We start from the raw sequence: 27879 nt of genomic DNA, 5'->3' as shown, positions 1-27879 counted from the left end.
ATGCGATCTGGAGCACCAGCAGGGCTACTACGAAATTCGAAATTCGTATCGTACCGTCCTGCCGTTTATATTATTAATACGGGAGTGAGAGGGACGGTACGATACGAACTTCGATTTTCGAATTTAGTAGTAGCCCTGCAGAGCGTTAGACAATACGGCCGCAGGACTATTCCGTACAGCTCTCGTACCGTTATTGCATAACCGTTTTTATCACATCTTAACAAATACTCCGATGTTAAACGGGAGGATATCACTAAAGGATAACTTGGTCTGAATAGTCCTCAGATTACTGAATACCAGAGTATAGAAATTAAAGACTTGACTAATGTAGAGCACAAAAATGTGCATGCCGGTAACTTGATGTATTTTATACAAGTTTGTTACAAATTTGTAAGCTACAGGCATGGGATTTTTTGCTCTAAAATTTTCGACCCCATGCAAAATACTTTTCTCCGCCTCAGCCGTCATTTATTTTTACACTTTGATTAAATTTTTCTTTTTAATTATTGCTATTTTATAAAAAAAACTGATAAAAATAATCACCGTGACATAAAAAACCTTGGTAAAAGACTAATCCACGTGAAGCGGCATTAATGAGGGTTAATCTGACAGGCTAGTTGATGCTAGTCTCATATAATATATATAGTAGAAACGGATTTGACAACTGTGGCATTATTTTGTGTCGCGTTTGTGATTGTTTATAACTAAATGAGCCACTCACAAGCTGTTACGTCGAACGGATCTCACGCTACCAACGCCATCTAGATACATTCTGTCAGAAAACCCTTATTACGAGTAACTGAATGAAACAGCAACAAGTATTTCTGAATTTTAATGCTTTTGAGGGGGTAAGTTTATATCGGACCAAAATCGCCGAGCGAAGTGAGATTTACATTATAATTATCAAATAGGTGTTTGTAACACATTTTACACTTCCTCCTTTAGAATCTATACTCTAGTATTCAGTACTAAATCTTTCAAATCTAAGCGGTATACTGTGCTGGTACAGGTAGTTCCACGAGAGTTAAAGTGAATGATTACACACACAGTCACATAAAGAACTGATAGCAAAAAGGAGAATAAACGAAATGAATGAGTGAATGACAAAATCCCGCTGTCATTATATGACATGTTCTTGTGTGCGTGACCTCAACTCTGGTGGCACTACCTATTAACGCGTTGTTCAACTCACAGCGACTTACGCTACCGGAGTCGGTAGTGGAGTGACCCATCACGCAGTCAATTATCGCTTGGGTATTACAGCTTAGATTTGTACAGGCTTTAACTATTCTCATAGAATAGTAAACTCTTGGCGCGAGATCATCTTAACATTGCAATTATTACAACTACATGATAAATTCGCTTTTATGAGAGATGTTGCCAGTAAACATATCATTCGGCCTTTCTCTATGTTCTCTATACATTACGCTACTATTTATAGAAACTTCTCTTTGTTATATTTAAATTGTAACTGCATTCGATAACTTGCCGTTTTAAAGCTTTTGTTTCATTTAGAAGGTGGGGTCTATTCGCTGCGTGATCCTAAGGGTGCGGTTCTATAGAAGCGCAGACGAGCGGAATCCGAACAAACGCATTTATTGAAATACACGACTTTTTGGTTAGCAACCATTACTACCAATGACACCTGACAGTAGCAAAGTATACATGTGTTAAGCAAAGTTTCCACCAGAGATGTGCTAGGATGTGTTGCGAGCAATGTTTTTCATCAACCAATAGAAACTTTATTTCCACATCCTCGCACAGCACATCTCTGGTGGAAACAGCTGAGTGGAGCGAGGCGAGGTAAATGAAGCGTTTCTATTGGTTAATGAAAAACAAAACGCTGCTTCAGACCGGGTATTATAAGTATTCTAAACAGGGGTTGCCGTATGGATTTAACAAATATGTGATAGAGCATTCAGTGCAGTCGAAGAAACTAAATCGCATTCTAAGAAATGGAACCTTCTTATAATGTTTTAAACTTGTGAGATTTTGTGAGAATGTGGAGAATGTCGTGTTCCATACATCTGCCAAATAAATCATGGGTGATATCCGGCCCAGATAATACCGGGATGGAAATACCGACCCTGTTTTTCGTGTACTCGCCCATAGAAGATCCTGTCAGTTCCGAAATCTTCATGAAATTAATTGTGAAAAAGTTCCGCTTTGGTCATCGACATCTCTATAGGTACATATATGTACCTTACGGCACTAGACTGGCTGTTTAGAACAATACATGCGGCGCACAGTCATCAATATTACTTTGACTCAACCCCTGTCACGGACATTAACAAACTATAGTGAACGGTTCACACAACCGCGCTGTGAACTCATTTTGTGCGCCATTTTGATGTAAGAATCATGCAGTCTAGTACATAGATGTCAATGACTTAGGTACGCGATTCGATTCTCGCTCTGCTCCGCTTCTACAGGAGCGCAACTTCAACTTTTAACATATTATATCACACGAATACATTTTTTAATGTCAAACATTGTCATATTATGTAGGTTATAGTCATTCACTTGTGCACACTCACCTGTTTACTATTTTGTTGCAACTTTTTCGTTACAAGCATCTATTTTATGAAATATTCGTGTGTCTCAAGTTTGTGTGATCGTTGTTTTGTGGATTGGTGAATGTGGATGGGCGCTGTACAGTCAAGCTCAAAAGTAGCTTAAATCCTTAGTACAGTCAAGGGCAAATATATCGACACGGCCAAAGTTGCAAAAATATGTGTACACGGCCTTAATGTTAAGTGCATAGAGTCGCGTACAATAAATCATTATTATTATTATTATTCGGTAGCATTGATAATTTACTACTTTGTCAGTAAATCAATATAAACATTCCAAGTACCAAAAATTTTAATTTTAAATCGTGCATTAGGATGCACGCAGCGTGCACTTAATATAATATACTCCGAGATTCGTATCACTCATAAATTCGTTCACAATGCAATTAATCGAATGCAGTTTAAATAGTTTGGTGGAAATTGACTTTGATCAACCTATTTCTAGTCATCTCGTGTGTTCAACGCGTAATTTTAATGATTCCTTTACTGAATTATCAAGGTTTTAATTGTGTAGTTTGTTAAATTATACTATAGAATACAATAGAAAATTTAAAAGGAACTTGTATTTGTTTTCTAGCTATGTTTGCTTTGTTTTATTTTAGTTTTAAAGCAATTGTCGATTACACGTCCCGTTTTTTTAAAGGTACATTTAGGACATTCTTAGGCCCTCAAGTAGCGTTTACAATTTGATTTAAACATTTAAAGATATAATGACATTTATTTTGATTTTTAAAATTTCAATAAAAAGTATTTATAATTGTCCTAATCTTAACTACGATGATATTAGAAAAAAGTATGGAAGAAATTATTGTATGAACTCTGCATTTATACAGGTTGCATTTTTTCCCCCGTTTGATAATATCTTTCAATTTTCCTACTTACATAGAGCAGGTACCATCAGCCAAATAAGTGGTCTATCAATTTCTAAACAAGTTCCTATCAAATGAATATGTCGCTAAAGTCGAACTTTCAAGTTGACAGACACGTCTATTGGCCTTATTGTTTTATGTCATGCAAACGATTGTCAACTTTAGGGTGGTAGACCAGATATTTGGCTGATGGTACCATCTTTGTAGGGTTCCGTACCAAATACTAATACTGCTCTATAGACCCGTTCGTCTGCCACGGGGTTGTAACATATGAGCCGTAACAAGTAGAAGATTGATATTTACAGTGGTGTCAAAAAAAAGCATATATTTGTTTTTTTGTCTCATTTTCGTTTGATCTTATAAATTACAATTGATACGAAACCCTTTGAGTGCGGGTCTGACCCGAACTCCGTTACGTTTTTTTTTCAAACAACACCAATTGTGCCTGATTTTTTTTTCAGTCGTTATTCGTTTTTTTTTCGTCACTTACTCATATATTCAGGTATCTGGATCTCGATGTTATGGCAGTCTCAGTTTTGTGAATGCAACCTGTATAAAGTTTTACAAAAAATTAAAAAATAAGTAAAGTAATTAAATTTTGACAAACTACTTATTTGCTTTTCCAAGTACGCACTTCCCTGAATTAAATTTACCAGTTATTTAAGTTTGACATTTTAATTTCCAAATTAAAAATATATAGATTTCAAATCTGAAATGATGAAAATTAATATCTAGGAATGCTACAAGCATTTTCTAGTTAAAACTATTAACTACTAAATAATCATGAAGACGTAACCCATTACGTTTTAAATTGTGAATCTTTACAAAGTAAGTGTGATATTATGACAATGACTATTCTTATTTATTCGTTTATTTTATTTCATACCGAAAAATCCTAAATGTCACATACGTAAGTGAAAACTTATTCTCATGATGCGACAAATAACATGCGATTTACATCTAAGTAATTACCAGGATACTGAGTTATCGTTGCTCGGTAGGATGAAAACGAACCATGGAACCGACATTAAGCATTAAGAATTTATTCGTAGCGACACTTTATTGATTTTATCTTGATAAGCATATATCGTCATCGTAAGTAAAGCTATTTATTTTAATAAACGTCTGAGTATGATTAAAAATAAAATATAGTTTGTTTTCATTCTACCGTGCTACGAAAACTCTGGACCCTGCAGGGCTACTACGAAACTCGAAGTTCGTATCGTGCCGTCCCTCTCGCTCTCTTATTAAATAGTATAAGTGTCAGAGGGACCGCACGACACGAAAGATATTCCACTTACCAAATTTTCATTATTTTTATATTGATTCTCAAATCGTTCTTAACCCTTTTTCAGCTACTACAAAATAAATTAGATTTTTATATTTAATTAAGTCACGATTTATTTGAAAGCAAAAAAAAATCTCAATTAAATCGTGTTTCTAACAAATTCAATTAATTACAAATTCAAGTCAAGAACATGTGCATGTTACTAAGGCGTCAAAAATATCAATACAATTTAATGCAATTAATTATAAGACCAGTATAAACACAAATTTGACGCGATGGCTGCAGGTATTTAGATACAACCATAATCATGTAGATATTCATGATCTTGACTATACTACATTGCAAAGGGTGCTAGGCGGAATTCTTGCGTAGACTTATTTATAATAAATATATAATAGGTAATTATATATTTCATATTATTGATATATGCTAGTGCCCGAAAAAGGGTTAAAAACGTTTGGGTCGTTTTTCTTTTCAACCTACAAAAGTGTTTCCCATTCGTAATTATTTTAAAGACTAGAAATAATTTCACAGTTTATTTTAAATTTTCATCTTCAATTCTAATTATACGATTTTTTTCTAACTCGATTTCATAAAATTTGCGTGATAGAGGACACATAATACAGGTCAATTTACAAGCTTGTACGAATTAACGACGGTTTTCACAGAGGAGAAATATCGCTAGATGACGTAAGGATCGTCAGGTCCGTTTGACGTTTGATGTTTGCTTGCGATTGGCTCATTTAGTTATTTAACCAATCACGAGCAAACGTCAAACGGACCTCACGATTCTAACGCCATCTAGCGATATTTCTCCTCTGTGAAAACCCTCATTAGACGACTAAATGATCTATCTGTGTAGCCCGTTTCAATACACTTCACAGAGTTATTAAATTAACATGCAATCATTTCCCTTTCAAAATGTCTAAGTGCCATTACTTTCATTCAATCCATTCGTGCCAGCTCTTGTGATTCGACCTGCATAAGTACAGTCAAGGTCATAAATATATGTACAGTCAAGTGCAAAAATATGTATCTATACGAACCGCTCAAAAATATGTTAGCACTGCCTTATCCTCCTAATGCCCAAAGTCCTTTATAAAGGACTTATCAGTAATTTGACATTGAACTCTCTCAGAAGTGACATAAAGTTTCATGTTTATAAAACAAAAATTTGACTTGGGCGTTAAGAGGGTATATTAAGTATCGGTATTGGTACATATTTTTGAAATGTTGAATAAGTTCATATTTTTACACTTGACTGTACCTACGTTACATTAGGACAAAAATATCTATACACGTTTGTGCCACAAGGTCGATTTATATCATGTATTTGACACAACAGCTGCATTGATATTTATACCTTTGACTGTACAGCCATAGCATCAAATATATGTATACATCGACCTTATGGTTAGTGGCATAAAGACGTATAGATATTTTTGATGCTTTGGCAACGTACATATATTTATGCCCTTGTCTGTACACCTCCGACAAAAATTTGGAAACGAAACATTTGCAGGTTAAAAAGAGCGACTTGTTTACCCTTCTCTCACGTTCCGCAAGTGGAACACCCCCTCAGCTTCAGCGTCAACTTACGTGACGCCGGGCGGGCGGCTCAGCTCTTGCGTCAGGTAGCGCTCCAGTTGAGCCGGCGAGGCGCGCGCGCGCAGAGCGCCCGGGAGAGAGCGCCACGGGATCGGCTTCCATTTGAACTCCGTGTACTCGTTTACTTGCTGCAATAGGAAAGTATCATTGGTTTTTATCATCATCATCATCAGCCTACACCCAGAGAGGGGTCCAAATCTACGAAAACTAGTACTAACAGAAATAAATAAACTAAGGAATTACTAACAATACTAACAACTTGCTAATTATAAAGGAAAAATAAGTATAGAAACTCCTGTATTTGGAAAATAAAAGGCTTTATTATTATTATTATTATCATCCTAGCCTATATATGTCTCACTGCTGGGCACAGGCCTCCTATCACAATGAGAGCTTGGGCCGTAGTTCCCACGCGGGCCCAGTGCGGATTGGGAACTTCACACATCATTGCTTCACTGGTTTGTGCATGTTTCCTCACTATGTTTTCCTTCACCGTAAAGCTCGTCGAAAAACTCAGAGGTGCGAGCCGGGGTTTGAACCCACGACCCTCTGCTTGAGAAGCGATAGGTCAAAACACTAGACCATCACGTCTTTCATTGGTTTTATATTTATAAGCTTGTATTTAACTTGGAATGTATGTATGTATGTATGTGCGGGTCAAATCTTGCAAGTTCAATTTAACGCACTACCAGTGAACGGATTGACTTGTTAGGCATATTTATGTAAACCTGGTGACAATACAATAATCTAGTATTGAGAACCCGGTGGCCCGGCCAGGATCGTCTCCGCAGACCGGAACTCCTTCATGGTTAATGGTATCAACTTGAAATTTGGTAAGAAAATGTAATTTAACAATGGCAATGCAAGTACTGTCAACAAAAAGTACAGTCAGGAGAAAAAGCTTGTATTTAAAATGTAATTTTTAACAAAAACTCATTATTAGCAACACGCTCAACGAATCTAAGATTTAAAAAAAAGTTTCTACAGCGTCAGAGATCTCTACGCTAGACTTAAGAACGTTAAAGCTGATTTCGTTTCACCTATCAACCTAAAAATAGTATAACCAGCTGACCTTGACTAAGGACTGAAAAATCTTGTATAACCAGCTGACCTTGACTTAGGACTGAAAATTTTAAAACAGTTGACTTCGATCAAGGACTGAAAATTTTGTAAAACCAGCTGACCTTGACTAAGGACTTGAAATTTTGTATAACCAGCTGATCTTGACTAAGGACTGAAACGTCTTGTATAGCCAGCTGACCTTGACTAAGGACTGAAAATTTTGTATAACAGCTGACCTCGACGAAGGACGGAAATTTTGTATAACCAGGTGACCAGGACTGAACATTTTGTATAACCAGCTGACTTTGCCTAAGGACTGGAAAACCTTGTATAACCAGCTGACCTTGACTAAGACTATCTTGTATAACCTGCTGACCTTGACTAATGTTCAGTACATTTTGTATATACTGATGGCGCAGCCCAGGACCTGCCCAATAATATCGTAATGCCACACCCAGCAGCCTGAAGGAATAAACCTTGTATCCACTGACCTTGACAAAGTGCGTGTCAACTTGGTCCCCCGCGTCGGCGGCGCGCACGCGCGCGAGCTGCGGGCCGGGCGGCGGCTGGCGGCGCCCGCACACCGCCGATATCTCCAGCTGGCGCAGCGACGCGCGGAGCCGGACCAGACCGATTATGTCGTACTGCCACACCCAATAGCCTGAACGAATAAACAATACAATACATTACAAATATTCTACAATATAAACATTATTGTCATTCAAATAATACGGTACAGAGGGGCTACTACGAAATTCGAACTCTCGTATTAAATTATAGGTATTAGTGACAGCGTGATGGCAAGATACGAAACGAAGTTTAATTTTGAACTTCGTATACTTATTTTTTTTAGCATTATAAAAAAGGTAAACAATCTTGACGAGTCTTTTTATTGAAAAACGTTTTAAAAAAATCAGTAACTATTACTTACGATACCAAAAGCATGTAAATGATCATATGTCCTTGCTAATGTTACATATTGGCTGTGACTTATTTATCAAAAGTGTTTTTTAATAAAAAGACACGTCAAGATCGCTTACCTTCTTTCTAATGCTAAAGAAAACGAAGTATAGTAGAGGGCCAGGTGCATGAATAATGTTTTTCCATCGTGTTTTGTCGGTTAACCTCGTGCGGCCCAATGTGCAATAGAATGTACAATATAAGTTCAAGGGAATTAGGAATCTATAACAATGTAACAAAGTAAAAATTCTTTTGTTTTTCTATTGTTTTAAACCATGGCAGTTTGACTTTATTCTCGAAACAATTGGATTCTAAATTCTAATTGCTTTGTAATTTTTTTTTCAAAATATTAATATGGTGGGCTTCAGGAGGTTAAGTTCCTATTTATCTTGCTATCTCAACTAGCTAACTGAAGCTAATTGAGACAGCAAGATAAATTCGAACTTAACCGACAAAATACGATGGAATTTGACAATTTCTCAATTATTTCCGACACCATGCGACACGGGCCGACACGGGTGCGTCGAGCTTTTAGCGTATTTATTGCATTCATTTAATCCCTTGCTGTATCATAACTAGTAAGTAGTAGTTCTGAATCTCATATGTAGGATTCACTCAATCCAATCATAATCCTTAGTACGACGTAAATATTGCGCAGCAGGTCCTGAGTTCTTGAATGATAAGAAAATTAGATGTTTTATATCGCGTATACACGTTACATTTTTAAAATTCGTATTGATTTTAGTAATACAAAGATAATATCTAAAAACGTACCCCCCCTCCCCCCATTCATCCTCCTTCCCCCATATCCACATTGATATTTTAGCTCTGGATAGGGAAATGTGGAAGTCAAGAGGAGAGGCCTTTGCCCAGCAGTGGGACACAGTTATAGGCTAAATATAATATAATAATAATAATTCGACTGGATGGCAAACGAGCAAGTGGGTCTCCTGATGGTAAGAGATCACCACCGCCCATAAATATCTGCAACACCAGGTGTATTGCAGATGCGTTGCCAACCTAGAGACCTAAGATGCGATACCTCAAGTGCCAGTAATTTCACCGGCTGTCTTACTCTCCACGCCGAAACACAACAGTGCAAGCATTGCTGCTTCACGGCAGGATTACCGAGCAAGATGGTGGTAGCAATCCGGGCGGGCTTTGCACAGGATTAGTGCTAAAAGCTCTGTGCCCCCTTAAAGCTTCCTACTCACCGTGTATAACCAGCCTTTTGAGTTGCGCACACTGCCAGCAGAGCAATATAAATGGATTGACATGGCACGCATCGTACTGAAACAAATAATAATTAAATTATTATTCACAGAAAGCTATAATAAAGACGGTAGATATTGTGATTATGAACTTTCCAGCTTTGCATCATCATTATTATCATCCCAGCCAATATACGTCCCTCTGCTTGACACAAGCCTCCTCTCAGGATAAGAGGGCGTTTGCCATACACAACATGCGGTCCCAGTGCGGATTGGGAACATCACACACACCATTGAATTGCACCGTACGTTTCATGCAGGTTTCCTCACGATTTTCCATTCATCGTAAAGCTCGCGGTAAATTTTAAATTTAATCCCTGTACATGAATTTCGAAAAAATCAGAGCCCGGATTTGAATCCAACTTTGCCTACCAAATAACTATTATTTGTTTTTTAACTTCAGTTTAGTTTATTTATTCACTCAACATAATATTACATTATATAAATACATTAAGTCAGATTATATAAGAATTTATGCTGAGATCGTCAAAACTTATAAAATTTAGCATAGATAAAAAACAATCAATAAAATACAATGTCAAAATAGACAAAATAGATCAAAATGTAGACATACCTCTGTGTTAACTATCGGCGTCCGCATATGTCCCTCATGAGGCGCGTCCGCGCACACAAACTCGCGCAGCGACGCCTTGTAACAGCGCACGACGTGCTTTATTAGATGCGTGTGCAGCTGCGAACAGACAGACATACAGGAATGAGACACAAGAAAAACAAAAATAAAACAGACGTCAAACATGTCACGATGAACGGGGAGCGTTTGGGTCGGTGCAGCCTGAGCAACAACTGTTAATTATTTCAATTAGTATAATTTTCTAGTTAGCTTTCTAGTTAATTTGCTAGCTGTGATATTCAAATAAGATTATCCCCACACCTGTCGACGTGGAATCAGCACTAGCCGATCAAACAGCGCTTTATGTCCACGCATTAAGAGCAAAAAAGACATCGATCAGCTGAGCCGACGCAATACGGCGTGTGTAGACGTAGAAAACGTCTATTTAGATCTTAATGTATACAAGTTGTTAATTATAAGTGAAAACTTCAGACACCCAAAAATATTTTTTAATTTTATGTTAGTTGATTGCATTTATTTTAAAAGATATTCATGTGTTTTGGTAAGTCAGTAATTCTAACATTTTTTTTTTTTTAATTTTGGCTATACTTTACGATTGAGCCAGCGTCATGTCGATTTCTCTCAATAAGAAAAAAAAAAGGGAAATGAAAGAGGCAGTTGCTATTTCTAACTCTGCACTCATAATATGTATTTGTCAGTTGCGCTTTGAAATTTTTAGAAGAAAATCACACATTGACAGCAAAACGGCCAGTATTAAAATATCGAAATAGTATGCAACCTCGCTAAAATATTTAATTGGCGCCTGTTGCACTCTTAACTTAGACTGTGTTTAGACTGGGCACAATAAAAAGGGGTTTTAAAAACACAAACACAACCTGATTTAGAACATGGTGTAATCGAATCTATTCTCGATTCTGAGCAAACTACTTTCCGGTTTTCAGTTATTTAATTATTTATTTGGTAAGTATATGTACCATCAGCCAAATATGTGGTCTACCACCCTTAGGTTGATAATCATTTCATCATCATCCCAGCCTATATGCGTCCCACTGCAGGGCACAGGCCTCCCCTCAGAATGAGAGGGCTTGGGCCATAGTTCCCACGCGGGCCAGTGCGGATTGGGAACTTCACACACACCATTGAATTGCTTCGCAGGTTTCGTGCAGGTTTCCTCACGATGTTTCCTTCACCGCAAAGCTCGTGGTAAATTTCAATGTAACTCCGCACATGAATTTCGAAAAACTCAGAGGTGCGAGCCGGGGTTTTGAACCCACGACCTCTGCTTGAGAGGCGATGGGTCAACCACTAGGCCACCACGGCTTAATCATTTGGATAATCATTTGCATGTCATAAAACAATAATGTTAATGGACGTGTCTGTCAACTTAAAAGTTCGACTTTAGCGGCATATTAACTTGATAGGAACTTGTTTAAAAATTGATAGACCACTTATTTCGCTGTTCTATAAATAAATACTTACTGCATTACAAAATAACACTTTGAGAGACGTGAGCGGCAAGTCTTCGACCAGCACGTTTTCTATCGCCTCCTCAATTTTCTTCTTAGGCAGTGAAATCTAAAACAAATATGATTTTACTAAAGAAAAACGGCCAGGTGCGTGCAGAACTCGCGCACCGAGGTTACCGTACAAATTTGTAGGTATCAATTGTATTTTATGTTACACTGTTTCTGAATCAATAAACACTTTTCATTTTAATTTCATTTTCATTGGATATTGAAGACATTGAACCTTCTAATGTAATTACGACCCAGCGTGCTAATTTAAGGTACTTATCCTGGCAGCTCAGAATTTGGGATTAAGTTCTTATTATACGAATATTAGAATGATGTATACATTTACTTCGGCCGAAACTAGTACAATATGTCGTCCTAAAAATAGAACGTATTTTACAGGGTTTATACGACTAATTGACGCTTGGAGTGCCGTCGTATTCAGATTGCGATCAGATTTTTCCCCATGGTGATACATTAAGCACTTTGTATGTTACTGGAATGTAGTCAAGTTATAAAGTTACTGTGGTACAGTCAACTCACAAGGTTAACAGCGACGTCAAGCCCGTTAGGGTACCCGCAAGCGACGCGCCGCCAGTCCACGGAATGAAGGGCTGGCTTCTTGTTGCACACGATGACGCTGAGCTGAGAGAACGCGCTCAGGTGCGACAGGGTCTCGAGGGTTTCGGTGGTTATGTGGTCGTAGTCGACAATTATATGCTGGAAAAGGGACAGGTTACAAAAATACCAATCAAGCGGAAAAGGGTTGCGTTTTAACCAGAGATGTGCGAGGAATCTGTTTTTTATAAACCAATAGAAACGCTTAATACCTATCCTCGCACAGCAGATCTCTGCTGGAAACGGCTGAGCAGAGGGTCAATATTCGGACGTTTGTACCGCCGTCATTGTCCTCAACACTTTTTTATCAGATTTCTTAAGAAATAGGTACAACAAACATCAACATCCGACACATTGATGAATGTTAACACATTTTGATGTTTATTGTACCCATTATTTCTTTAGAAATCTGATAAAAAAAGTGTTGAGAACAATGACGGCGGTACAAGCGCCCGAATATTCACCCCAGAGCGAGGCGAGGTACATCAAGCATTTTTATTAAAATAAATAAATAAATATCACGGGACAATTCACACCAATTGACCTAGTCCAAAGTAAGCTTAGCAAAGCTTGTGTTATGGGTACTAAGCAACGGATAAATATAATTATATAGATAGATACATACTTAAATACATAGTAAACACCCAAGACCCGAGAACAAACATTCGTATTTTTCATACTAATATCTGCCCCGACACGGGAATCGAACCCGGGACCTCAAGCTTCGTAGTCAGGTTCTCTAACCACTAGGCCGTCTGGTCGTCAAATATTGGTTTGAAAACACATTCCTTGCAACAAATCCTCGCACATCCCTGGTGGAAACGGAGCCTTCATGACCCGTAAAGGGCTGGTTAAATCAATTTAGCAGAGCCGTTATTTCCTAACAGCAAAATTTCCATTCGTGTTTTTACTCATACTTTTTTCCCGCTTAAGTTACTGAAGCTTGTTTTCACTTTGGCGATTTTTACCAATCCAAATCACGAAAAAAATATCATTAAATTTTTCATTGGTATCCGAACCCTATATCAGTTGAACTAAGCATCAAACTAAGCAAGAATGTCCTCCTGAGTCCTGAATTTTTTTAACAAACTTAGCGTTTAAGACCTAGGTCTACGTCTAGACTTTGGTGACCTGCTTTGTTATTTTGGAACACCACCATCCCAGCCTATATACGTCCCACTGCTGGGCACAGGCCTCCTCTCAGAACAAGAGGGCTTGGGGCATAGTTCCCACGCGGGCCCAGTGCGGTTTGGGAACTTCACACGCACCATTGAATTGCTTCGCAGGTTTGTGCAGGTTTCCTCACGATGTTTTCCTTCACCGCAAAGCTCGTGGTAAATATCAAATGTAATTCCGCACATGAATTTCGAAAAACTCAGAGGTGCGAGCCGGGGTTTGAACCCACGACCCTCTGCTTGAGAGGCGATAGGTCAAACCACTAGGCCACCACGGCTTCCTAGGCCACCACGGCTTCACGGTTATTTTGGACATTATTTCAAAATTCTTAGAATTCTTTATTTAATAAACAATTTGTACTTTATAAAGTACATTCGGCCGTTATTCTTAGTGTTAATTAGTCCTTTATAAAGTAAGCGAGGACTTAGGAGGTTATGCAAATTTTGCATAACCATTTTTGAATGTTTTTGCAAAAATAATACAGGTACCCTATAGTGAAGCTTTACTGTTAAATAATCTATGCTATATCTGATTGTAAGCCATGACAGCTTACCAGGGTTGACAATATTTTTCCCTTTAATAATAAATAATTTATTATATTTTTTACCTGTAAACTTGAAAACATCATGGCCTCGGCGTTATGTCGAGAAAGCACTGCGTCGGCTACTGACGGAGAATCGAAGCGGAGCCGCGTGAGTAATATTCGACGTTGTCGTGCTGGAAGTAAAGTAGGAAATTGAATGACAGGCCAATATTTTTTTTTTATTCGACTGGATGGCAAACGAGCATGTGGGTCTCCTGATGGTAAGAGATCACCACCACCATAAACATCTGCAACACCAAGGGTATTGCAGATGCGTTGCCAATCTAGAGGCCTAAGATGGGATACCTCAAGTGCCAGTAATTTCACCGGCCGTCTTACTCTCCACGCCGAACACAAAGTGCAAGCACTGCTGCTTCACGGCAGGATGCGAGCAAGACAGTGGTAGCAATCCGGGCGGACCTTGCATAAGGTCCATTACCTGCAAATTGTGTGATTTTAGTAGAAATCTACTTAAATCACACAATGTAATTGTAAAATTAGATTATTTGACATCACGGAAGAATAAAAACAAGTGGAAGTGCTATGTAGGTGCAGCGTGCGTGCCGCAAGTAAGCGGAGGTACGTTTACTCGATGCCAGTCGTGTTCAACATTGCGTAGAGTATGATCACGTTTAGTAGTGTCGCGACATTCCTTGTTTTACAGTCATTATGCTCAATTCTGGAATGTAAAATGATAGCAGGAAAAAAACTTACTAATGGAGGATTACCTACGTCATCAAGTAAGCGTACCGCCCCGCTTACTTGTGGCACGCACCGCTGCACCTACATAGCACTTCCACTTGTTTTTATTCTTCCGTGTTTGACATCATTAATCAAAAACTATAAAACTGCTATAATAAACATAAAAAATGAAACATAATAAAAAACTAATTTTGAAATCTAAATCTCATCCGAATCTATGTTACCGGCTTTGGTGTCAAAGAGCAAGAAGAATATCGAAAATACAAATTGCTGAGGACCTGGGTTCGATTCCCAGCGCTGGTCTCTTTTTCTGGTTTTTCTGTGTATCCATGTCTCAGTTTGTATTTTTGATATGGTTTCACGGGATACCCGTAAAAGTAAAAAATTTGGAGTTGAAATAAAATATACAAAAAGACTCCAAAAAATCAATCATAGCAAGAAGAATAGTTGGATTTCGAAAAGTTGGACGTCTCTAAAATGGCAGTTAAAATTAGTACAAAAGTTTTCCAATAATACGGTATTTGACTATTTTGTATATGTTTTATAAATTAAAACTACACAATGCCTGTTATCGAATAGAAAAACAATTTTTAAGCTACCTTCACAAATAACAAAGTTATAAAGGTTTGAAATTCAAGATTAGACAGAGAAAGACATACTGGCATGTGACGTCACACGCCAGTACCGCCATACTTGCTGCATAGAGAAAAGCGTTTGAGAAAGACAGGTATATAGGTTTTTCAAAAAATCACTATAAATCCAATTTTCACTTTTCTCTTCGCTAAACACTATCTGTTTATCTATATTTTCATAATAATATTAAGATATGGCAAAATCAGGAGTTATCAAATACCGTATTGCGTGGATAATGTTCGTGTCACAACGGAACTTTTTCCAACCAGTCGTTCTGTATGCTTAACTGCGATTTAATTTTGTTCACATTTTAGGTCTCCACCCAAACGCACAAACTCACACTCACTCGTACGCAAGCACACTAATCACACAAACTTTTGCATGTAATCGGATATATTTGTGTGTCGAAAATACAAGTACAATAAAAGTACAATAAAAGTAACAAATTTGGAGTTGATAAAAAGTACAAAAAGATTCCAAAAAAAACAATTAATATTTTGTGTGATTAAAGGGGGACGTGCAATCGAAGATCTTAACTGACAGACAATTAAAGACTGAACTAAAAAACCAAGGTAAACCAAATGACTCCGTAATAGAGCACACTGGTATTTACTCACAATGTATTTATCCTTTTTCTTTTCATGCACGGTGTCCATTTCACAGTTCATCACGGCAAACTTGCGTATGCTGTGTGAATGTCGGAACACCAGGCTTTCTGTGATAATTCTGAAAAAAAAAAACAATAACATGACTGCTCTATCGTAGTTTCGTGTTTTGTTTTAGTTTTTGGACCTTTTTTCTTTTCAAAAATATAGATTTTCCTTACAAATAACTGGTGAATAAGCAGCCTTAGCATCTTAAGGGGATTTATCTTCATCAGTCTACAGCATGTAATGGTGATTTTCCACCGGCGAGGCGAGAAGAGACGAGGCGAGACGAGAATTGAAATTTGTATGCATTCTCGCGCCGCCATACAATTTTCAATTCTCGTCTCGCCTCGCCGGTGGAAAACCACCTTAATTGTGAAGCGCTATTGCAATAAATTTTAAGTTTAAAAGAAGTTATCATGTATAGTTGTAGTTTTCATTGCGTGGTAATTTATTTTAAAAGAAAAAAGTCTGTCATTTTTTACTAAAACATATGAAAGTACGCTTATATTATTTAGAGCCTTTACTAACTACCCATAAAGTTGGTGAATATAACAAAAATACATGCAGTATAGTAACTTACCTGTCTAATTTAACGTTGGCATGAGCGGTTCCCTGTATGCAGCCTGGACCAATGAACGTAATTTCTAGTAGCCTCAGTGTGTCAAAAAACCTGCAATTACAAAAACATGAATAAATAAATAATAAATAAATTCATTTATTTCGGGCAACTTGCCCATACAATAAATACCTTACAGACTAACATACATATTTATAATCAATATTTAAAACTAATTTGGTGACAAACGGCGTGACCCCGTTGAGTCACCGTCCCGACGTCGCTATCATCTGCGGCATGGTGCCCCGGAACCGCGAACACGACGTCTTTCGGCCAGAAGGTAGGACTCGCGATGGTCCCCATCAGCAGCCGCGGCACGCGCACCACAAACGAGCTGAAGTGCACGTAGTGGCGCGACTGCAGCTGGAACATCCTCAGCGTGTATCCGCTCTTCCGGCGGACGTATTCCACCACATCTGCGACTGCGACGGTGTGATGCAGAATAAGTACAGTCAAGTGCAAAAATAAGTATCTATTCGAACCACTCAAAAATATGTTGCCTTATTGCGTCGGAATAAGAGTCTGTGGTAGGTCCTTATTTTTGAGACTTTGAATAAGTTCATATTTTTACACTTGACTGTACAGTGCTGGTTATTTAAGCTTTATCCAAATTTTTGGTCGATATCCATTTTGCAGGTATTATTAAAAGAAATGATGGTCAGGATTATATTTATATGAAAACTAAAAACAATACTGATGCTAAATCTAGTGTGATTCAACGTGGATTGATAATGTAATGTTTGACCAAGCGACCAAAAAGCAAAAGCTCGAATAATTGCCGTATTACGCGACGTCGCCATTTTCGGGACAACTTTTACAATGTGAAATAAGGTCTATAACCTTGCGCGACAGCCGCAACACGCTTCTGCGCGCTGTTGTTGATCGCTGGGACTCGCCAGTGCTGGGCCGGTGGATCGGGCTCCATGCCCATAAATAATTATATTTGTGTTCTGTTTATTCATTGTTTACCACTAACACTAGTTTTAAGTTTGCACAAACTATACTAACAATAATATGGATCCTTGGTCTGAAATAAATTTATTATTATTATATTATAACAATGTGGTGAATAATATCGAAAATACAAACTGAAATATAGATGCACAGAACAACCAGAAAAATAAGACCAGCGCTGGGAATCGAACCCAGGTCCTCGGCATTCCGTTCCGCGTGCTATACCGCTATACCAAAAAGCGGTACCCAAAAGAGGATCTGGGTTCGATTCCCAGCGCTGGTCTTATTTTTCTGTTTTTTATTATTATTATTTTTATTCGACTGGATGGCAAACGAGCAAGTGGGTCTCCTGATGGTAAGGGATCACCACCGCCCATAAACATATGCAACACCAGGGGTATTGCAGACGCGTTGCCAACCTACACGCCTAAGATGGGATACCTCACGTGCCAGTAATTTCACCGGCTGTCTTACTCTCCACGCCGAAACACAACAGTGCAAGCACTGCTGCTTCACGGCAGGATTAGCGAGCAAGATGGTTGTAGCAATCCGGGCGGACCTTGCACAAGGTCCTACCACCTGCAAACCTGTGCACCTGTTTTTTGTGCATCTATATTTCAGTTTGTATTATCGATATGGGTTTTACGGGATGACCGTAAAAGTAACAAAAATTTGGAATCGAAGTAAAAAATACAAAAAGATTCCCAAAACCAATCTTAGTGGTGAATAATGTTTTGTCATCGAATTTTGTCGTAAAATTTCGTATTTATCTTGCTTCCTCAACTAGTTTACTGAAGTTTGAAGCTGCAAAAGAAAAGCTGAGAAAGCAAGAGAAATATGAACTTGTCCGGCAAAATACGATCGAAAAAGATTAAATAAATAAATAAATAAATAAATATACACCGTGTCCTTCAGGGGGTACTACGAAATTCTTAGTTCGTCTAAATAATGCCCTCTCACACTCCAGTTAAATACGTGAGCAGGACGGCACGATAAAAAAACTCTCAAAAATTCTTAAACAAAACTTCATAGTATATTCGTAAAGTCAGCATAAGGCCAGAACAAGCAAGCCGCTGTCAACCGAAGCAACTGGATTTCTACGGGGGAGACCTATGTCCAACAGTCGACGTCCCACGGCTGAGATGATAATGATGATGGCCAGAATGGCCGACATTGGCCAACACATCTAGAGAGACACACATAACTTTCATAATTGCTTTTTCTTTCGATTAGTATCATAAATTTGAATTTTGGCTCAAAAAACACATTCTTGCATATGAATTTGCACACTAATGCAAATTTATGCACATTCATTAGCGACATATTTGTGTACAAACAATTGCAGGCACATAAAGAAGGATATTAACATTTGTAGCTATTTCTTTGAACGAGGAATTCATTACTAGGGAAAAAATTGAATAAATACATCGAATTAAAAAAACAATGGAGGCAATTAGCAGAGGATCCCTGCGTTTAAGAACTACCTGTTCAACGCATAAAAATAATTTTATAGTTAATTTAATATGAAATAATAAAAAACATTTAGGTTACGCGAGTGGGTTGTCCAAAAGATTCCCGGTCAAAGTATGAAAACAAAAACAAAAACTACAACCATCATTTATATTCAAACCAGATTTTTTATATATGACGTATCGATCAACTAAAATGGAGATGGACTGGGTATTTGCTCTGTTGCAAAGCTAAAAAAATAAGTAGTGTTTAAGTCAAAAATGGTATGAAAGGTTGGAATAGAAGGCTCTAGTATAATTTTGTTTATTTGAATAACAACATTTAACTACACCATCAGTACAGGACACCCAATGCGATAGTTTACTTTTTATAATAATACATTGATCGGTTTATGTATGTGCTAACTTAAAAAAAAATGACATAGCATATAACACGATTAAAAAAAACCTCCAAGCTTATAGCAAAAGATAAAATAATCATGTAAAACACACGTCCTCTTTCAGATGAAGTCGCGTGTTGTGCAACAAAAATAAGCGAATCCAATTGTCCATAACAACGAGGTATTGATTAAACTATGTGCCATCTACGAAGACTGTGATTTTGTCAAAACTAGCCATTAATGCCATTGTAATAAGAACCACGGCACGCGTCATCGTGAATAACTCTACCTTTAGTTACACAATGCTAAAGCATTCACGCCATCATGCGCTTTATCCTTCTCAGAACTTTCTATATACCTATCTAGACAAAAAAAGAACACATAATAGAGAGGGAATACACATGAAGTTTTTTTTTTTAATTCAAGATTATCTATATAAAAAAAAATCGTAAAATGTGTTGCAAAGCGCAAAACACGGGAGCGGCTAAACCGATTTAGAGAAAATTTTACAACGGGGGCGAAACCGCGGGCAACAGCTAGTTTTGCGATAAAAATATATGAAAAATAACCAATGCTGAATATCACATCTCAAAATCACAGTGCGAGTAAAGATTTTTCAAAAACTGTAAACAATCGAAATTCAATAAGATAATTTTTCTATTGTTTGGCAGGTAGATGATCTGCACACCTATCTCCTCCTTAAGTTGGTCTTACTACTTACGGGGTACCCTGTATATAAATCATAATTGGTAAAGTACATTCGTCTATAGTTGAACTTCAATTTTTACGTTATTCCACGGGAGTTACTGTTATTCTTGCGCAGACGAAGTCGCAGGGAAAACTTAGGACTACTTAGGAGTAAATAAGCAGCAGTGTGAATACTAATATAGGTAATCCCACCAGAGTTGAGGTGACGCACACAAGAAAATATTGTCATGTAATGACACACCGGGATTTTGACATTCACTTATCATTCATTTAATTCATCCTCCTTTTATGCAACCAGTTCTTCATGTAGCTATGTGTGTAATCATCCGCTTCAACTCTTGTCGTACTACCTCCTATATTACAAATGTGAAAGTAATCCTGTCTGTCAGTCAGTCCGTATGTATGTCTGTTACTCTTGACGCTAAATCCGCCGAATTATGGTATGAAGATGAGACCCTGGCTGGGAAGGACATAAATGAAATGAAATGAAATATTTTTTATTCACAATAACCATATGGTTAGATTAGTTGTTTGATTATTATACGTAGTATATTGCTTCCCATGACATGTTCAGCCAAGTTAGGCATGTGAAATAGGATAGTTATTTCCCGGAAAATTTAAAATTTCCGCGAAATAGCGATAAACGATTTTTTTTTTGCAGACGGAGTCGCAGGCAAAAGCCGACGGTTTAAATGATTGTAGCACTTTCAATCACTAACAAACACACCGAAATATATTCCATTGAAGTAGGTAGGTATTGCGTAAGTAATATACATTATATGCGCGAGAGTATTTTGTTCACTCCACTTTCTCGTTGTGTCTTACGTAGCCCATTTTAGGTTGTTTTATGTATTTATGTAAAATTATACTGCAGTCACATTTAATTTTATGGAATACTTAACCTAGGTCTTAAAAAAAGAGTGTCTAATTCCTACGAAAATATTAGAGGCTTTTATTTAATTTGTCATGCATGATGTTCTTTTTGTAACTTTTGTACCTATAATGTTAGTCACTAAGTTAGTCATAATACAAGATTGACCAAATTTTTTGAAAAACTTTTTTTTTTGTTTTCTTTCGAACGACGAAACTTACAGACGTTGGCACAAAGACGTTTGTTAGAAAAAGCGTTTTACTGTGTTAATCATTAACATGAGTTGAATGTAATTTTAATTAAATTATGTTTATTTTCGTCATTTTTATTTTTATTCTTTTCATGGTAATTTTGTATACGAGTATTAGATAGTTAAGACGATGCGTAGCATAAAATTGCTTTGTTCCAAAGTAAAGAAAAACTAACTATAGTAAAAAAATTGTGATAATATAAATGGAAAATCACTAATATGCACTCTCTTTTACCTGTTTCATACAAAAAAAAACTTACTGCGGCATAACTCGGTGCATAAAGTTGTTCAGTTCCGCTTGACTGCACTCTGCAACGGAGATGTGTAGCGCCTGGACATGCTTCTTGAAGATGCGAGCGAGAAAGAAGCTCTTGTCGTAATGTTTCGCATACAGTTTTAGGGTATGTCTGTGGGAGAAAAATATTTAAGTTTACATTAATTAAGGCGCGCTTATAGAGGATTTTCGGTATTTGAGGGGGTGAAGCAGACGACGCGGTGGAGGCGAATGCGGGGCGCCTCGCGTGTCTGTCACGCAGCCCGTTGACGGCCTTATTCTGTTTGTAACCGTATTCTGGTTAATGTGAATTCCGGATTTTTCCTTAAATTATAATTACACATTTTTTTGGTTTAATAAAGAAAATCTTCGTTTAATATGAATAGTCTTGGTAATAAACAAATTATTTATGCCTCTTCATGCCCACAGTTTGATTTGTAACGTAGGTAATGGATAGACATTTAGACTGAATAGGTCGATAGATAGATATGACAGATGGCATGCTCTTGTTTCGGAGGCCAAGACCCTCTTTGGTCCCTGAGCCAAATTAGTTAGTTAGATAGCTTATTAGTCTGGTCAACATTTAGGATACTTTATGTTACGGAAAATAAATATTTTTGGATATAATAAAAAATTGCTCTAAATCGGATTCCCGCGGACGCAATCGACGGCAACAATTAGTTTTAAATTAATTTATAGCTCTTCCAAAATTGTCTGGAGCATGAAGCGATGCTTTTCTTATTTTCATGACTTGAGAAGTATGGATATGTAGGAGAAAGTTATTTATCTTCAGTCAGAGGAGATTCCAAAGTTGATTGTCTGGAGCATGAAGCGATATTTCGCTATTTTCGTCGCTTGAAAAGTATAGATATGTAGAAGAAAGTTCTTTTCTTCAGTCAGAGGAGGTTCTACAGTTATTTTTCATGAAGATTCTTTTTACCTTAGTGGCATTCCCGAGCTCGACGGGAATCAACAATTTCGGGTAGTAACCAGTCCATATAAAATGAAATTAGTTTGTCTTTCATTTTTTTCCCCAAAATGTATCATCTATAAGTATGATTACTGTTTTGAGGTGATGATTTTCACCACTCCACACAGCAAATATACACTGTGCTCAACACGTGACATGGAGACCTTGGATCTGGTCATACCAGTTACCAATTTTTGTTAATTTCAGTAGTTTTAGTTTCTTTTCATAATTCTACATCTGAATTTCGTTTCTTTGATACCTTTTTCAAGTCCATTTCTAAAGGCTACACTTCAACCGGCACTTTATTTCACTTTTACTTAAAGATGATACATTTTGGAGAAAAAAATTAAAGACAAACTAATTTCAAAATTGAAAATACAAACTGAAATATAGATGCACAGAAAACCAGAAAAATAAGACCAGCACTGGAAATCGAACCCAGGTCCTCGGTATTCCGTACCGCGTGCTATACCGCTACACCACTGCTGGTCCACCAGCAGTGACCAGCAGTGGTGGTTGACGGCAGGTGTAGCGTATAGCACGCGGTACGGAATACCGAGGACCTAGGTTCGATTCCCAGTGCTGGTCTTATTTTTCTGGTTTTTCGGTGCATCTATATTTCAGTTTGTATTTTCAATTTAGGTTTTTACGGGATGACCGTAAGAGAAAAAAAAATTGAATGGAAATAAAAAATAAAAAGATTCCAAAAAACCAATCTTGATTTACGTGAAGGTAAATTACAAATCGAAGTCCCTATAATAAATAAGTCGCTGATAAGGTAGGCGGTAGGCGTCGTAATGTACGGTCTGGTACACACGGACCGCATTCTAATTGCAATCCGGCTGTAAAATGGCAGAACTACATCAGAACTGCGTAAGAACTGCACTCCGACTGCCTAAAATGGCAGTTGGAATGCAGTCCTCTGACAGTCGGGTCCAGTGCTGGTGCAGTTGTACTAACTGCGCAATAACTGCATCCAAACTCCCATTTTGCAGCCGGATTGCAGTTGGAGTACATGTTTTTGACAATAATTTACTAGTGCAACCAAGTACAACCATCTTATTTTATTTAAAATAATTTATGTTAAATAACTTGGCTGAATGCAAGATATTACCTTTGCCTGCAAAAAAGTAGAAAATCTAAACTTAGATCGAAACTGTTGCATCTACTATCAGAAATGTCAGTGAAACTGTCAAAGGGATAGCAGGGCACGAAACTCGAAACTAGAAGTTCGTGTCGTGCGGTCCCTCTGACACTTATACTATTTAATACGAGAGCGAGAGGGACGGTACGATACGAACTTCGAGTTTCGAGGTTTGTAGTAGCCGCAAGGTTCGCCGCGTGTTCGCCGTGAGTAGTATAGGTTATAAAACGTGCCTACAATTTGTATGGCAGTCGCGGTAGAATCTGGACGAAGCCGTCCGCGTCCGTGAGCAGCCGAGGCCCGCGCCAACAAGCTTGCGGTCGTAGTACGTATGTGAAATCCGCTCAGCAGGGCTGCTACGAAACTCGAAGATCGTGGGTTGCGGTCCCTCTGACACTTATACTATTTAATACGAGAGCGAGAGGATGGTACGATACGAACTTCGAGTTTCGAGTTTCATAGTAGCCGCAAGGTTCGCCGCATGTTCGCCGTGAGTAGTATAGGTTTATACAACGTGCCTACAATTTGTATGGCAGTCGCGGTAGAATCTGGACGAAGCCGTCCGCTTCCATGAGCAGCCGAGGCCGCGCCAACCAGCTTGCGGTCGTAGTACGAATGTGAAATCCGCTCAGCAGTGCTGCTACGAAACTCGAAGATCGTGGGTTGCGGTCCCTCTGACACTTATTACTATTAGTACGAGATCGAGAGGGACCGCATGACACGAACTTCGAGTTTGGAGTTTCGTAGTAGCCCTGCTGACTCGGCCCGACTCCGGCCGGTCGATTAGTGTGTGGTAGGTACTTCGTTTAGGTACTTTAATGCTTCTCATATGTGCTCTGAGTTCACTTATGCGTTTCCTCTTTCGCTTAACTTTTTTATACTGCGATTACCCATATTATTTGCTCTCAAAAGTAGTACTAGCGCGTTAGAAAAATGGGCACAGGTCCGTCGTCGACTACGTACACGCGTGTACTGGCGACTGGGAAATACTTGGCCGCCGCCGCGCGCTAGAACCGTTTTATTTTGCCAAAGACGAAATAAATTGGTATGATTGATGTACTCAACCTATTGAAAATCTATGAAGCATAAATCTAAATCTACTAAAAACTATTTAATAAAGCAAATTTTGTGTTGATATTCATAATAGTTTTTAAAATATTTGGTTTAACGTGTAAACGAAGGCTCTTTTCAAAAAAATAATCTATCGAGGTTTTTGTCAGCAATCGTGTTTTTGATGAAGTCAAAAACTAGCTAATAGACTGAAAATATACATATAAAAAAATTGCAGTTGTAAGTATTGTGTAAGTATATTTTAAATATTTTCTAAAATTGTAGTTTTCACTACGTACAGCGCCTTAATTAATATCAATATCACACACGGTATTCATGTTGAGTGTTATGTCTACTCGTGACCAAAGCTAGGCTTCAAGACTGTTAACCCGTTAATCTTAAAATAACGAAGTTAACATTTCGTTTAACAGATTGACTATGTTAACTTATTTTACGTATATGTCGTTTCTATTACATACTTATGTTCTCAGCATCCTTAAAATTCTCACAAAGCGTTTTCGCTCGACCTTTATTAAGGAGCGCTAAGGAGTGACATACTCTGCCGGCTTATGTATCCTCATCGCTAAAATCTACCCGTATTCAAATCTAGGTTGAATTGGTATTAATTGGGCTTACCATTAGGCGTGATTGCGGTCAAACTCAAGCCATGTGTAAAAAAAAACTTTAATAAACTGTTAAAAAAGAGACTCGTTAACTTCCAAGTGATAAAGTGTTTTTAATGAGAAATTAAGATTCTATAAACCAAGCTTCCGTTAACTTTTCTTAAGAACGTTTATCGTTAACCCAATCCCAGTTATAAATGCGAAAGTTTGTAAGTCTGTTTGTTTGTTGCTTCATCACGTTTAAACCATTGAACCGATTTGGATGAAATTCGGTATACAGATAATTTGAGTCCCAGAGATGGACATAGGATAGTTCTTATCCGTAAAACTCAGGACGAACTCTGGTTGAGTTCGAAACGTGTCAGCGTAGTATGGTTGGTGATAGTTGGGTTTATGAGATACGTGTGAGGAGCAGAACATACATTTGTTGCATAGACATAGCTACTGTAAGATTGCAGGTGAGCAAAGTAATTGTTTATAGTTCATTAAACATACTTCTCTTTCTTTCTTTATCCGAAAGAAGTCCTACCTTCGTCCCTCGTACATCAGCAAGCTATTCCTCCAGTGCCGGCTGACAGATGTGGCAGCAAGGGCATCCTCAAGGCTGAGATGCTCCAAGACGCAGCCCAGTGGGAGAAGCGGCAGGCTACCCCAGCCTAAAGACATCTAAAAGGAATGGCAACAATTAGTAATTAAATTACATATCAACCAAAAAAATCTATTGGCCAGCCTTAGTTGAAGTCAATTATGGCTAAACATGTGAATCTGCAGCATTGTCAGTTACTTAGATACTTTAACACGTTTAAACCCTTGTATGCTATGACGCATATCCCTGCCAGTTCATGAACTGCGTAAGCACGGATATGTTCCAAATACTAAATTCTATTCTATTCTAAATGCTAAAATACGAAGCGGGCAACCTTTACTAACGTAAAGTTGCCGCACTGAGGTGTCAAATTCTGAAACGGCTCCCGCATTCGAGGGGTTAACCACCATGTTTAGAGCAAATACATGAATGATTATGATTAAGGGAAAGCTACAGTTCAATTCAAATTTAGGAAAGGGAAGGCTTTACATTCAATAGACATTGTGATCTACTTACTGATATTAATCAAATATTGTGGTATTTACTGATTGTTTACTCAAGCACATTAACACATCAATATTTATGAAGTAAACATTTTTACACCATAATCTTTCAGTATGAATCATATTGACAGGTATATATTATATTGGACGGTTGAAAGGAGAAATTGAGTAAGCTAATTTTTTTTAAGATAATGAGTCTATATATGTTTGGAATCTGTAAATCTTTGTCTCAAAATTTTCACAAAAATGTTGCTTAGTCAATTTCTACTTTCAACCACTGAATTATGTGTAGCCTTTGTCAAACCATAGGTACCACATATTATTATAATTGACTATGTAGGTACACATCAAACAATAAACCTACAGTGGGATTCTCTAGTTTTTTTTTTATATATTCCTGTTGATTAAATAATGTGATCATAAAAAAACACTAAAAATTACACTAATACCTTCCAGTAAATATTTTATAGGCAAGAACAAGAATTATCTAATCTTACCAAGAGGTCAAAAAAAAGTAGTAATAAATGTTTAAGTACATAATTTTGTACTTCTGTCTTAAATAAGTACCTATTGTAAGAAAAATAGTAGTCCTTATACAGGTAGGCACTATTTACAGGAAGCTGAGTAGACAGATAACTATTGATCTCCTTTTGCTGTTTGTTTCTTAAAATAGACCTTGAAGGACACAGTGAAAAGTGGACAAACAACTGTTATTTTAAATTAATATCCAATTCAATGATAATAATGTCTACTATCAAAGAAAAAATAATACAGTACAAATACATACGCTACACTTTTTCAATTTATAATTAAAATCCTAAGTAGTTTCTACAATTATAGCCATTTTGTCCTTCAAATAATTTTCTCAGGTAAATTACTAAAGAACCCATAAATAATGACATTAAACATGCATAATGGCTCGCTCCTATAACTCGTGCGTAACTTGTGCGTAACTAACAAACCAATATAAAAAACGCGAACTCTAACAGCTCAGCTGGCGGATAAGGTGTGACGACATGAAAACAGCTGTTTAGCAAAATATGCCAATTATTTCTCACAACAAAGGACGAAACTGCGCAAAAAAACACCTACGCACAAAGAACACACTTACAAACTTAATGTAAGGGGTAAATTTACAGATATACAACACACAAATTAATATTAACGAGAGAAATTGCGACGAATTATTCGAGAACAAGAAAAGGTCCATAAAGGTACCTTGATTGTGAATGTTGTTTTGTTCTTTCGGGTGCTAGTTACGCCACTGAGGGATATCTGATATAAACACTATTTGTTGTAGAAAGTTAGAACACTTTACTTATTATTTAACCGTCCATTGTCACTTTTCTCTTTATCGCGCAACGCAAAATAACGACCAAACTCGA

The 27879-nt window shown here is 37.5% G+C and overlaps 1 protein-coding gene across 1 annotated transcript; it reads right to left on the bottom strand.

Moving 5' to 3' along the window:
* Positions 1–521: 521 nt before the first annotated feature.
* LOC141440214 (uncharacterized) lies at positions 522–27879 on the bottom strand. The gene is made up of 13 exons (XM_074104678.1): positions 27713–27879; positions 25935–26071; positions 21605–21751; positions 16677–16766; positions 16060–16172; positions 14136–14245; positions 12278–12454; positions 11703–11798; positions 10206–10322; positions 9575–9650; positions 7892–8061; positions 6330–6466; positions 522–3991 (listed from the first exon to the last, which is right to left on the bottom strand). Exons 2-13 carry the CDS (start codon positions 26069–26071, stop codon positions 3973–3975), a joined length of 1389 nt encoding a protein of 462 aa, XP_073960779.1. The 5' UTR covers positions 27713–27879; the 3' UTR covers positions 522–3972.

Source organism: Choristoneura fumiferana, chromosome 22 (assembly GCF_025370935.1).
Source record: "Choristoneura fumiferana chromosome 22, NRCan_CFum_1, whole genome shotgun sequence".
NCBI classification, from domain to species: Eukaryota; Metazoa; Arthropoda; class Insecta; order Lepidoptera; family Tortricidae; genus Choristoneura; species Choristoneura fumiferana.
Note: the sequence above shows the minus strand (reverse complement) of the source record. Positions and strands in the feature narration are given on the sequence as shown.